The sequence below is a fragment of the Chiloscyllium punctatum genome, chromosome 3 (genome assembly GCF_047496795.1).
Source record: "Chiloscyllium punctatum isolate Juve2018m chromosome 3, sChiPun1.3, whole genome shotgun sequence".
In the NCBI taxonomy this organism is placed as follows: domain Eukaryota; kingdom Metazoa; phylum Chordata; class Chondrichthyes; order Orectolobiformes; family Hemiscylliidae; genus Chiloscyllium; species Chiloscyllium punctatum.
Window position 1 is genome coordinate 125,247,515 of NC_092741.1, and position 13,947 is coordinate 125,261,461.

The 13,947-nt window shown below is 42.3% G+C and overlaps 1 protein-coding gene across 1 annotated transcript in view; it reads right to left on the reverse strand.

Moving 5' to 3' along the window:
- eloal (elongin A, like) overlaps positions 1-13,947 on the reverse strand; it is a 118,487-nt gene that overhangs the window by 19,602 nt on the left and 84,938 nt on the right. The window contains exon 7 of the mRNA XM_072560284.1: positions 7,912-8,009. Coding sequence (XP_072416385.1) covers positions 7,912-8,009 — 98 coding nt within the window. The remainder of the gene's footprint in view (positions 1-7,911; positions 8,010-13,947) is intronic.

Genomic DNA, 13,947 nt, shown 5'->3' on the forward strand with positions numbered 1-13,947 from the left:
ATCTGCCCAATTTCTATCTAGATATCTTGCTATCTCTTCCCTTGTAAAAGATTCAAGTATTTTCTTTACTATAGAAGTTAAACTAACTGGTTGAAAAATCCCCACGTTTGTCTACCTTTTTTTAAGCAATGACATCACATTTGTTGTTTTCCAATCCGCTGGAAATACCTCAGAGTCCAGCGAATTTGGGAAAATTTACAATAAGTGCATTTGCTTTTTCTCCCGCCATCTCTTTTAGTATCCTGAGATGCAATAGACAATAAGTGCAGGAGTAGGCCATTCTGCCCTTTGTGCCAGCACCATCATTCATTATGATCATCCTCAATCAGTATCCTGTTCCTGCCTTATCACCATAACCCTTGATTCCACTATCCTCAAGAGCTCTATCCAACTCTTTCTTCAAAGTATCCAGAGACTTGGCCTCCACAGCCTTCTGAGGCAGGGCATTCCATACACCCACCCTCTCTGGGTGAAGATGTTTCTCCTCAAATCTGTTCTAAGTGGCCTACCCCTTTTTTCAAAAACTGTGTCCTCTGGTTTGGGACTCACCCATAAGCAGAAACATGCTTCCTGCCTCCAGAGTGTCCAATCCTTTAATAATCTTGTACATCTCAATCAGACCCCCTCTCAGCCTTCTAAGCTCAAGAGTATACAAGCCCAGTCGTTCCAATCTATCAGCGAAAGATAGCCCCGCCATTCTGGGAATTGACCTCGTGAACCTACGCTGCACTCCCTCAATAGCCAGAATGTCTTTCCTCAAATTTGGAGCTCATTTGCATTACATCAGGGCCAGAAGACTAGTCACATTTTTTCTCAATAGGCAAAACAACAAAATACTTGTAGAACAAACCTTCAGTTTTGCAGAAAAGACCAATGGAATGGTCTTATACAGACACTGAAAATTATGACAAGGCTTGACATGGTAGAAACAGAAAAAAAAATGGCTTTCACATGTAACGAGACAAAACTGAAGGTCATACGTAGGAGGACAGAGCAGTGTACATGATCCATATGGACTTCGGTAAGGCATTTGACAAGGTTCCTCACAGTAGATTGGTTAGCAAGGTTACATCACATGGAATATTGGGAGAACCAGCCATTTGGATACAGAACTGGCTAGAAGGTAGAAGGCAGAGGGTCACTATTCAGACTGGAGGCCTGCAACCAGTGGAGTGCCACAAGGATTGGTGCTGGGTCCACTGCTTTTCATCATTTACATAAATGATTTGTATGCGAACACAAGATGTATAGTTACTAAGTTTGCAGATGACATCAAAATTAGGACGTCGTGTACAGCAAAGGAGGTTACCTCAGAGTAAAATGAGATCTTGATCAGATGGGCCAACAGGCAGAGGAGTGGCAGATGGAGTTTAAATTTAGATAAATGTAAGGTGCTGCATTTTGGAAAGGTAAATCAGAGCAAGACCTATACACTTATTGGTAAGATCCTGGGAGTGTTGCTGAACAAAGAGACCTTGGAATGCAGGTTCATTGTTCTTTGAAAATGGAGTTGCAGGTAGATAGGATAGTGAAGGCAGTGTTTGGTATGCTTTCCTTTATTGATCAGAGCATTAAGCATAGGAATTGAGAGGTCATGTTGCAGCTGTGCAGGACATTGGTTAGGCCACTTTTGGAATATTGCAATTCTGGTCTCCTTCCTATTGGAAGGATGTTGTGAAACTTGAAAGGGTTCAGAAAAGATTTACAAGGATGTTGCTAGGGTTGGAGGATTTGAGCTATTGGAAGAGGCTAAATAGGCTGGGGCTGTTTTCCCTGGAGCAGAGGCTGAGGGGTCACCTTATGGAAGTTTATAAAATCATGAGGGGTATGGATAGAACAAATAGACAAGGTCTTTTGCCTGGGGTGGGGTTGGGGGCGGGAAGGGATTGTGAGGGGGGGGCGCGTGGAGGGGGAGTCCAGAACCTGCATAGGTTTAGGGTGAGCGGGGAAAGATATAAAGGGCAATGTTTGCACACAGAGGAATGAGCTGACAGAGGAGGTGGTGGAGGCTGGTACAATTACAGCATGTAAAAGGCATCTGGATGGGGATATGAATAGGAAGGGTTTAAGGTGATATGGGTCATGTGCTGGCAAGTGGTACTAAATTAATTTAAGAGAGCTGGTTGGCATGGATGAGTTGAACAGAAAGATCTGATTCTGTGCTGTACTTCTCTATGACTCCATAACTTTGCCATTAATAAATGCAAAATTATTTCATTTGAATTCTCTATATTTATTAAGCGGTAAGAGTGTGGAATACATCAGTTACTCTCTGTGGTAGTGTAAGTATCAAATTGATATTAAGGGAATTGGAGATGAGCATAACTATAGGGTCAGATGAAGAAGCTTGCACAGAGTTAAAGTAATAGCCCAGAGCAGTTAGTTTGGAGCTGCCTGTTTTTATACTGCAGACTCAATTCTATGTAAAGTGATAACAGAGCAAACCACAACTCATGAGTAAGAAACATTTTGGAAAACACTGCGGTAAATCTTAATCTTGAAAAAGCAATTTTTTTTTAAATCAACAGTTGTTGACCCAGAGATAACATCATTGATTTATGAGCCTCTTTAAATGACTTAAGGTGGAGTCATCAAAATAAAAGTTTCTACAGCACGCCATGCAACAGAACGGAACACAAATGAGATTATTGCAAATCAATCAGAATACTTAAACTTCTGACATAATACAAGTTTTTTTAAAGAATTAACAAAGAGGATTGATGAGGGCAGAGCAGTGGACGTGATCTATATGGACTTGAGCATGGTGTTTGACAAGGTTCCCCATGGGAGAATGATTAGCAAGGTTAGATCTCAGAATAGAGAGAGAACTAGTCATTTGAATACAGGACTGGCTCAAAGGTAGAAGACAGGGGGTGGTGGTGGAGGGTTGTTTTTCAGACTGGAGCCCTGTGACCATGGGGTGCCATAAGGATAGGTGCTGGGTTCACTACTTTTTGTCATTTGTATAAATGATTTGGATGTGAGCATAAGAGGTTAGTAAGTCTGCAGATGACACCAAAATTGGTGGTGTAGTGGACAGCAAAGATTACCTCAGATTACAATGGATCTTGATCAGATGGGCCAATGGGCTGAGAAGCGGCAGATGGAGTTTAATTTAGATAAATGCAAGGTGCTGCATTTTGGGAAAGCAAATCTTAGCAGGACTTATACACTTAATGGTAAGGTCCTTGGGAGTGTTCCAGAATGAAGAGACCTTGGAGTGCAGGTTCATAGCACCTTGAAACTGGATGTTTAAGAAGGAAATTGAAGGGAAATTTAGGACAAGGGAAGTCAAGAAAGACAACTGTATCAATGAAGCAGAAAATTCAAAAAGGGATCATGCTGTAAGGTTGAGTAAAATAGGGGTTGATGGGAAGGGTGAGGGCAGTAACAAATTTAAAAAATACTATATATAAATGCACGAAGCATTAGAAATAAGATGGAGGAGCTTGAGGCTCTTTTGGAAATTGGCAGATACGATATTGTGGGAATAACTGAGATGTAGCTTCAAGTGGACAGGGCCTGGGAAATGAATATTCAAGGCTACACGTGCTATCAGAAGGACAGACTGACGGGCAGAGGGAGTGGGGTGGCCACGTTGGTAAGGGATGATATTCAGTCCCTTGCGCGAGGGGACCGAGAATCAGGGGAGGTAGAGTCAGTATGGATAGAGCGGAGAAATTCTAAGGGTAAAAAGACCCTCTTGGGAGTTATCGACAGGCCCCCAAACAGTTGTCTGGATGTCGGATGTAAGTTGAATCAGGAGCTGAAATTGGCCTGTCGCAAAGATGTTACTACAGTTGTTATGGGGGATTTCAACATGCAGGTAGACTGGGAGAATCAGGATGGTATTGGACCTCAAAAAAGAGACTTTGTGGAGTGCCTCCGATATGGATTCTTAGAACAGCTGGTGCTGGAGCCTACCAGGGAGAAGGCAATTCTGGATCTGGTATTGTGCAATGAAGCCATTGGGAAGTAGTGACCATAATACAATAAGCTTCAATCTGCAATTTGAGGGGGAGAGGGTACAATCGGAAGTGACAATATTTTAGTTGAATAAAGGGAACTATGGAGCTATGAGGGAGGAGCTGGCCAAAGTTCAATGGTGCAATACCTTAGCAGGGATGACCGTGGAGGAACAATGGCAGATATTTCTGTGTATAATTCAGAAGATGCAGGATCAGTTCATTCCTAAAAGGAAGAAAGATCCTAGGAGGAGGCATGGGTGGCCGTGGCTGAGGGAAGTTAAGAAACATATAAAGTTAAAAGAGAAAAAGTATAACATAGCAAAGATAAGTGGGAAAACGGAAGACTGGGAAGCTTTTAAAGAACAACAGAGGATTACTAAGAAGGAAATACACAAAAAAAATGAGGTATGAAGGTAAACTGGCCAAAAATATAAAGGAGGATAGTAAAAGCTTTTTTAGGTATGTGAAAGGCAAAAATATGGTTAAGACTAAAATTAGGTCCTTGAAGACAGAAACAGGGGAATATATTACAGGGAACAAAGAAATGGCAGAAGAATTGAATTGGTACTTCAGATCTGTGTTCACTGGGGAAGACACAAGCAATCTCCCTGAGGTAACAGTGGCTGAAGGACCTGAAATTAAGGGAATTTATATTTGCCAGGAATTGGTGTTGGAGAGACTGTTAGGTCTGAAGGTTGATAAGTCCCTGGGGCCTGATGGTCTACACCCCAGGGTACTGAAGGAGGTGGCTCAAGAAATCGTGGATGCATTGGTGATTATTTTCCAGAGTTCGATAGATTCGGGATCAGTTCCTGCGGATTGGAGGGTGGCTAATATTGTACCACTTTTTAAGAAAGATGGGAGAAAGAGAAAGCAGGAAATTATTGACCAGTTAGTCTGACCTCAGTGGTGGGAAAGATGCTGGAGTCTATTATAAAGGATGAAATTACGACACATCTGGATAGTAGTAACAGGATAGGTCAGAGTCAACATAGATTTATGAAGGGGAAATCATGCTTGACTAATCTTCTGGAATTTTTTGAGGATGTAACTCTGAAGATGGACGAGGGAGATCCAGTAGATGTAGTGTACCTGGTCTTTCAGAAAGCTTTTGATAAAGTCCCACATAGGAGGTTAGTGAGCAAAATTAGGGCGCATGGTATTGGATGCAAATTACTAACTTGGATTGAAAGTTGGTTGACTGACAGGAAACAAAAAAAGAGTAGTGATAAACAGCTCCATTTCGGAATGGCAGGCAGTGACCAGTGGGATACCGCAGGGATCAGTGCTGGGACCGCAGCTTTTTACAATATATACTAAATGATATAGAAGATGGTATTTGTAATAACATTAGCAAATTTGCTGATGATACTAAGCTGGGTGGCAGGGTGAAATGTGAGAAGGATGTTAGGAGATTACAGGATGACCTGGACAGGTTAGGTGAGTGGTCAGATGCATGGCAGATGCAGTTTAATTTGGATAAATGTATGGTTATCCACTTTGGTGGCAAGAACAGGAAGGCAGATTACTACCTAAATGGAATCAATTTAGGTAAAGGGGCAGTACAAAGAAATCTGGGTGTTCTTGTACACCAGTCAATGAAGATAAGCATGCAGGTACAGCAGGTAGTGAAGAAGGCTAATAGCATGCTGACCTTCATAACATGAGGGATTGAGTATAGAAGCAAAGAGGTTCTTCTGCAGCTGTACAGGGCCCTGGTGAGACCACACCTTGAGTACTGTGTGCAGTTCTGGTCTCCAAATTTGAGGAAAGACATTCTGGCTATTGAGAGAGTGCTACGTAGGTTCACTAGGTCAATTCCTGGAATAGCAGGACTACCTTATGCTGAAAGACTGGAGCGACTGGGCTTGTATACCCTTGAGTTTAGAAGACTGAGAGGGGATCTGATTGAGACATAAGATTATTAAAGAATTGGACATTCTGGAGGCAGGAAACATGTTTCCGCTGATGGGTGAGTGCTGAACCAGAGGACACAGCTTAAAAATACGGGGTAGACCATTTAGGACAGAGATGAGGAGAAACCTCTTCACCCAGAGAGTGCAGTGGAGGCCCAGTCTCTGGATTCATTTAAGAAAGAGTTGGATAGAGCTCTCAAGGATAGTGGAATCAAGGGTTATGGAGATAAGGCAGGAACAGGATACTGATTAAGGATAATCAGCCATGATCATATTGAATGGTGGTGCAGGCTCGAAAGTCAGAATGGCCTACTCCTGCACCTATTGTCTACTGAAAGCAGAGTCGCAGGTAGATAGGAAAGTGATGAAGATGTTTGGTATGCTTTCCTTCATTGGTCAGAGTATTGAGCACAGGAATTGGGAGGTCATGTTGTGGCTGCACAGGACATTGGTTAGGCCACTTTTGGATTATTGTGTGCAATTCTGGTTCCCTTCCTATCGTAAGGATGTTGTGAAACTTGAAAGGGTTCAGAAAAAATTTACAAGGATGTTGTCAGTGTTGGAGGATTTGAGCTATAGAGAGAGGCTGAACAGGCTGGGGCTGTTTTCCCTGGAGCGTCAGACAGTGAGGGATGACCTTAGAGGTTTCTAAAACCATGAGGTGCATGGATAGCATAAATAGACAAAGTCTCTTCCCTGGGGTGGGGGAGTCCAGAACTAGAGGGCATAGGTTTAGGGTGAGAGGGGAAAGATATAAAAGACATCTCTATGACTCTATGACACCTAAGGGGCAACTTATTCACGCAGAAGGTGGTACGTCTATGGAATGAGCTGCCAGAGAAAGTGGTGGAGGCTAGTACAATCGCAACATTTAAAAGGCATTTGGATGGGTATATGAATAAGGAGGGTGTAGAGGGATATGGACCGGGTACTGGCAGGTAGGACTAGATTGGGTTGTGATATCTGGTTGACGTGGAGAAGTTGGACCATGCTGTACTCCTCTATGACTCTTTCAATGGAAGGCAGTAGAGGAACTATATTAGTGCTTCAGCATGTATCCATCTCTGCCTCCTCTTGAGGTCTCTAGTACCACAGAACCTGGTTTTCATTGTGATCGAGAAATGATCGAAGACACTACACATTGGAAATGATTGTACGCCCTAACAGTACTGTGGTAAGAACACTGAAGACTTGTGCTTCTTTAGAGAAGCCATTCCAATATAGCTACCAAAATAGCTGGCATCAAGGTGATTGCTATTTCATTCAATTTCATTTCAATTCCCCCAACCATTCCTTTTCCGACATGACTATCCTTGGCCTCCTCCATTGCCAAAATGAACCACAACATAAATTGGAGGAACACCTAATTTTCCACCTGGGCAGCCTACAGCCCAGAGGTCTCCACATTGAGTTCTCCAATTTCAAATAACCTCCCTCCCTATCCTCTGACTCCCTTCCCAGCCCCTCCCCTTCCTTTCCACCAACCAGATTCATTCCTCCCTTGACCAATCAAGTCATTCCCTCTGCCTTTCTTGACCTTTCCCCACTTCACCACCCTGCCCCCACTTTCCCCCTTTATCTGCAGCTCCCCCACACCCACCCACTGAAGGGTTACCCCCGAAACGACGGCTTCTCTACCTCCTGATGCTACCTGGCCTGTGTTCTTCCAGCCTCCTGCCTGTCTATTATAGCTCTTTGTATAACAACAAAGGTCAGTTTTTCAGAAAATGCAGCAATATATCAGAGAGTATGAGTGTTTAAATTACAAAATTGAACAAAAGGAAGTGGGAACACCTTTGGTAAAGAAGACATTAGTTCAGAGTAATCATTAATGGCAGAATAAATGACAGGTTTGTCTAAATCAACATGATATTAAGACACAGACTGACAATTGACAAAATGATTGCTTGTGCTTTTCTTAAGGAGTGCCAGAGTGTGTTGTTTAAAGAACAAATTCTTAAATAATCCTTGGTAATTGCTATCTATTTGGCATTATGAACAAGGTCTTACGTAACAGGTTCTCTCACCGGGTTGCATTCCTCAATTCGAAAGAGCTGTTCTGGAGTACATCGCCCCAAAACTGGCTCAATAATTTCAAATGGGACCCCTCCTACTTCATGAATAGCTGGTTGGTGAAGGAACAGGAAAAAAATAAAAATTGAAATGATCATCTTTTGGTAGTTTTGTAGACAATTAACAGTTAAGACTACCCATAACTGTTTCAGTTACAAAAATAAAAATCTGGATGGAGCTTAGCCATTACTACATTTCATTGCTTTGGAATATAGAATCATACAATACAGAAATCTTACAATACAGAAACAAACCATTCAGCCCATCAAGTCCACACTGATCCTCCAAAGAGCATCCAACCAGACCCATCCTTCTACCCTAGCCCTGTAACGCTGCACAGCTCATCCACCTAGCCTACGCATCCCTGGACACTATGGACAATTTAGCATGGCCAATCCACCTAATTTACACATCTTTGGACTTTGAGGAAACAGGAGCACTTGGAGGAAACCCATGCAGAGATGGGGCGAACATGTAAATTCCAAGCAGTGACAGGTGCTGGAATTGAACCTGGGTCCCTGGCACTATGAGGCAGCGTACTAATGACTGAGCCACCATGCTGCCACTGGCTAAACCAGCATTTACTGCTCACCCCCTAGTTACCCACAAGCTAGTCAAGAGTCAGCTACATTGCTGTAGGTCTGCAGTCACACGTAGGCCAGGCTGGGTAAGGATAGCAGGTTTCCTTCCCTAAAGGACATTTGTAAACCAGATGGGTTGGTACAATAATAACAGGGGTTACATGAATTTTTTTTATTTCAGATCATTTTTAAATTGAATTCAATTTTCACTGTCTGCCCTGGTGAGATCTGAACCAATGTCCTCAGAACTTTAGCCTAGCATTCTGGATTACTAGTCCAGTGACATCACCACTACCTCCCTCCATTTTAGATTACAGTATTAGATATTTTCATCTTAAGGGCAATTAGAGTTGGGCAACAAATGATGGTCTAGCCAGTGTGCTCAGATCCTGTGAACAAATGAAAACAAATCACATTTGACTGGCGCATAATAAATGTATGCTATTTGCACATTTGAATTCAACCCAATTGGACTGGAACAAAATGGGTCCTTAATTATGTTTTGCCTGTTTGAGAGCAAAGTGTCCAGAGGAAAAAAAACAAAATAAAAGTAGTGATTATCGATTTTCCAGATTTTGTGTGCCGAGAAAGAAAGAGGTTTAAACAAATCAAAAACAATTATACTTTTTAAATGGGAGGAGTGAGAGCACGCAGGAGAAGTGACCATGTGTCGAGGTCAGAAAACTGCTTCAGAGAACAAGAACATATGAAGAGAATGATGTGAAGGTGCCAGTGTTGGACTGGGGGAGACAAAGTTAAAAATCACACAACACCAGATTATAGTCCAACAGGTTTATCTGGAAGTACTAGTTTCTGGAGCTCTTCTCCTTTGATAGGCAGCTAGTGGAGAATTTATAGCAAAAACTCATGGTGTCATACACTGATGTGATATATTGAACAAACCGAGATTGCTGTTGAGTCTTTCATCTTTTAGAATGGGTTGCAGTTTTTGATTCATTAATATGTATTTGGTACCCATGAGATGGCCTCAACCTGGACCTTGGTGTGGCCCTACTACAATATACATTCTCTCTCTCTCTCACACACACACACACACACACACACACACACACACACACACACACACACCCCCCACCCATCCCCCACACAACACCTGTGCGTGTACACAATCTCGTAGGCAGATAACTCATGCAGACTATCAAGCATTCTCTCTCTCTCTCTCTCTCTCTCCTTCACATGCATACACAAACACACATGCCTATGGGGTAAATTTGCATTTGCAGAAAATATTCTACTTTGTTCAAAAAGCACACAATCTGTCTGCAGTCAATTTTCTTTTATAATCCACGTGACAATTTATAAATTCCTACTTTGGAAATAGAACCAGTATTTTTTTTAAGATTAGGTTAGGTTACATTACAGTGTGGAACCAGGCCCTTCGGCCCAACAAGTCCACGCCGACCCGCCGAAGCGTAAACCACCCAGACCCCTACATTTACCCCTTACCTAACACTATGGGCAATTTAGCATGGCCAATTCACCTGACCTGCACATCTTTGGCCTGTGGGAGGAAACCGGAGCACCCGGAGGAAACCCATGCAGACACGGGAAGAATGTGCAAACTCCACACAGTCATTTGAGGCAGGAATTGAACCCGGGTCTCTGGCGCTGTGAGGCAGCAGTGCTAACCACTGTGCCACCGTGCCGCCCAAGGTTGGAATACATACAGATTCTAACCTCACACCTTGAATGCATTGTCAGACTAAGATGTCACTTTCTTAATAAATAATAAAAAAAAATCACACAACACCAGGTTATAGTCCAACAGATTTATTCAGAAATGTTAGCTTTCGGAGCGCTGCTCCTTCATCAGGCAGTGCTCTGAAAGCTAAAACTTCCAAATAAACCTGTTGGACTATAACCTGGTGTGATTTTTAACTATATCAAGAGAATTAAGCAGTGAATTTTCACAGCTGACTGACTGCGAAATAACAAACATCACTGGGGATTGGCCAAAGAAAAACAAACAGTAGTGTTGACTTTGGGAGACCTCATTATCGGATCTACACACAGAAGTTAAGAATGATCTGTGATTTCACAGCTTTATCAGTTCAGTGTTTAAATTTAAGACTTGTAAATCTTAACCTGTTTTTTTCATTAATCGATAATAGCGAGTACTTTTTAAAAAATGTTTTACTCTATTCCCCAAATTAATTTTTTTTAATATAAAAAGGCAGGTATTGAGTTATCCTAGAGCAATGCTTTTGAGCAGTAAGTCTGAGCTGAGTTTTTGAAATTGTGTTGGGATTTGTTTTTGGATAAATTCTGGGTCTGTAGATTATTTAAAATGACTTCTGTTGGAGTGATATGCCCTTCCTGTTGGATGTGGGAGATTAGAGAAAATTTCAAGTTGCTCCTGGAGATTATGCCTACTGGAAGCGTGTTTGGATACAAATCCCATCGGATTGCATGGATCTGTTGGAGCAGCAGTTAGCGACAATGAGGAATTTACAGGAGCTGGGGATGTGACAGATGGCAGTTTCTGGAAGGTAGAAGAACCACAGATACAGTTAGGTAGATGGGTTACTGCTAGGAAAGGTACGAGAGGTAGGCAGGTAATGCAGGTCTCCTGTGATTATCCCCATCTGAAACAAATATGCTGTTTTTAGATAATATTGGGGGTGACAGCCTCTTAGGGAGTATAGCACTGACAGCCAGGTTTCTAGTACCCTGGGGTGGCTCTACTATAATAAGGGGTATGTCAGGTTCCAAGCCATCATTTCTATTAGGGGACTGTTTAGTCAGGGACACAGACAGATGTTTCTGCAGCTGATAGCGAGAGATCAGAATGGTGTGTTGCCTCCCTGGTGCCAAAGTGAAGGATATCTCAGACTTGCAAAATATTCTCAAAGGGGACAGGAACTAACAGAAGATCATTGTACATATTGTTACCAATGACATAGGAACAGAAAGGGACTAGTGTCTGCAGAGAGAGAAAAAAAGGAAGTTAGGCATGAGGTTAAAAAGCAGGTCATCAAGGCTAGTAATGTCTGGACTACTCCTGGTGCCACAAGCTAGTGAAAGTAGAAAGAGGAGGATAGAGTAGATGAATATGTGGCTGAGGAGCTGATGCAGAGGGCACGGATTTGCATTTTTGGATCATTGGGATCTCTTCTGTGGTAGGTGTGACCTGTGTAAATAATGGTTGCACCTGAATTGAAAGGGGACAAATAGCTTAGTTTTACTCAAGAAACTTTAAACACTGGAGGGTGGGGTGGGATTGGGGAAGGGGGAAGAGAGGTTGCAAAGAGATTATGAGAAAAGAAATTAGTCTGAGACTGGTACAGGAGAGAAGAGCAGCAGGTTAAGGCAAGCAAGAGCAAAGCACAGAACGAGGTAAGACTGATAAATTAAACTTAAATGTTTCAGGATATAGATGTTATAGCAAGGACAGGAAGGGGGAGGGGCGAGAGAGGAGACAGAGTGGCATCTTTGGTAAGGAATAACATTATAGTCATAATTAGGGAGGATATTGGAGAATGTTCAATGAGGTTGTATGGGTGGAATGAGAAATAGGATCATCTTACTGGGATTGTACTACAGACCCCCCAATAGTCAGCAGGAACTTGAGAAGCAAACATAAGGAGATCGCATATCTGTAAGAACCAGCAGTGAACGTACACAGCTGACTGTCTCAGCTGTATAGTAACTAGTACCTCTGGACATCTGAGTTTGTTCTAAGAAAAGTAAACAAACAGTGAAATTCACAGCTGACCTTAGAGGAACCTTTTTGGGGGGAGTCCACAGCAGGAGATCAGCTAAGTGACTTAAAAAAAAGTGTAACTTTGCTGTGTTTTTTGTCAGTCTACAATAGTGAAGCAGGGTGATTTTTCTTGATTATGTGTTTTATTGAGCTATGTCTCTTGACTAAAATATAAAAATATAAAACATTGATACTAAGTTATCCGGGAGCAGTGTTTTTCAGAGAAGCAAGACTGTGCTATTGTTTGGTCTGTTAATTGTAGATTGTAGATTGGAGATTGTTAAGATGCAAAGATGGCATTCAGTAGAATGATGCAACCCTCCTGTCAGACGTGGCAGTTTGGGGAGATTTTCAAAGTCACTCATGATTATGTGTGCACTGTGTGTTTATTTGCTAATCCTATTGGATCACACAGGTCGATTGGAGTGGCAGTTAGAGGCAATGAGGAATTTACAGGAGCGAGGTGGTGTGAGGAATGGCAGTTTCAGGAAAACTTCTCAATGTTTTCACATATAGCACATTTACCCATGCATTTGACATTTTATCATTTTTAAATAATGGGTTCCTAATTCTTGACAGGGAAGACACATCAATTTGTTCAACTCAATGTTCCTCAATTCATAAAACCAGAAAAACTGTAAATATAGTCAGGTAGAGGGTTACCTTCAGGAAAGGTAGGATAGGGAGGCAGGACATGCAGGTGTCTCCTGTGGCTGTGCCCATCTCAAACAGTTATGTTGTTTTGGAAAAGGTAGAAGGAGTTGTACTCTCAGGGGAATGTAGCGCTGAGAGCCTGGTTATTAGTACTGAGACTGGCACTACTCTAACAAGGGGTAAGTCAGGTTCCAAGCAATCGATTGTGATAGGGCACTCTCTAGTCAGAGGCACAGAAGTTGACAACGAGACATCATGATGGTGTGTTATCTCTCTGGTACCAGAGTCAAGGATATCTCGGAAAGGATGCAGAATATTCTCAAAAGGGGAGAGGGACCAGCAGGAGACTGTTGTACACATTGGAACTAATCACATAGGACGAGAAAAGAATGAGGTCCTGAGGACAGAATACAGGAAATTAGACAGGAAGTTAAAAAGTCCTTGAGGATAGTGATATCTGGATTACTCCTGGTGCCACAAACTAGTGAGGGTAGGAATGGGAAGATAGATCAGATGAATGCATGGCTGAGGAGCTGATATAAGGGAAAAGGATTCACATTTCTGGTTCATTACAATCTTTTCTTGTGTAGAAGTGTATCAGAATTGAAAGGGCACTAACATACTGGCAGTGAGATTTGCTCTAACTGCTTGGGATGATTTAAAATAGTAAGGGAGTTGGGCCATCCATGGGTGTACTGAAAAGAGATTAGTCTGAGACTGGTGCAGTTGGGAAAAGGAGCAAGTCAAACTGTCAGGAACAAAGCAAAGAACGAGGTAGGACTGATAAATTCAACTGCATTTCCTGATTTGAAGATGCTGGTGTTGGACTGGTGCGTACAAAGTCAAAAATCACAACACCAGGTTATAGTCCAACAGGTTGAATTGGAAGCACTAGCTTTCAGAGCACTGCTCCTTTATCAGGTGGTTGTGCATTTATTTCAATGAGACACCTGACAGCTAAGGCAGATGAACTCAGGGCAAGGTTGGGAACATGGGACTGGGATATCATAGCAATTACAGAGATGTGGCTC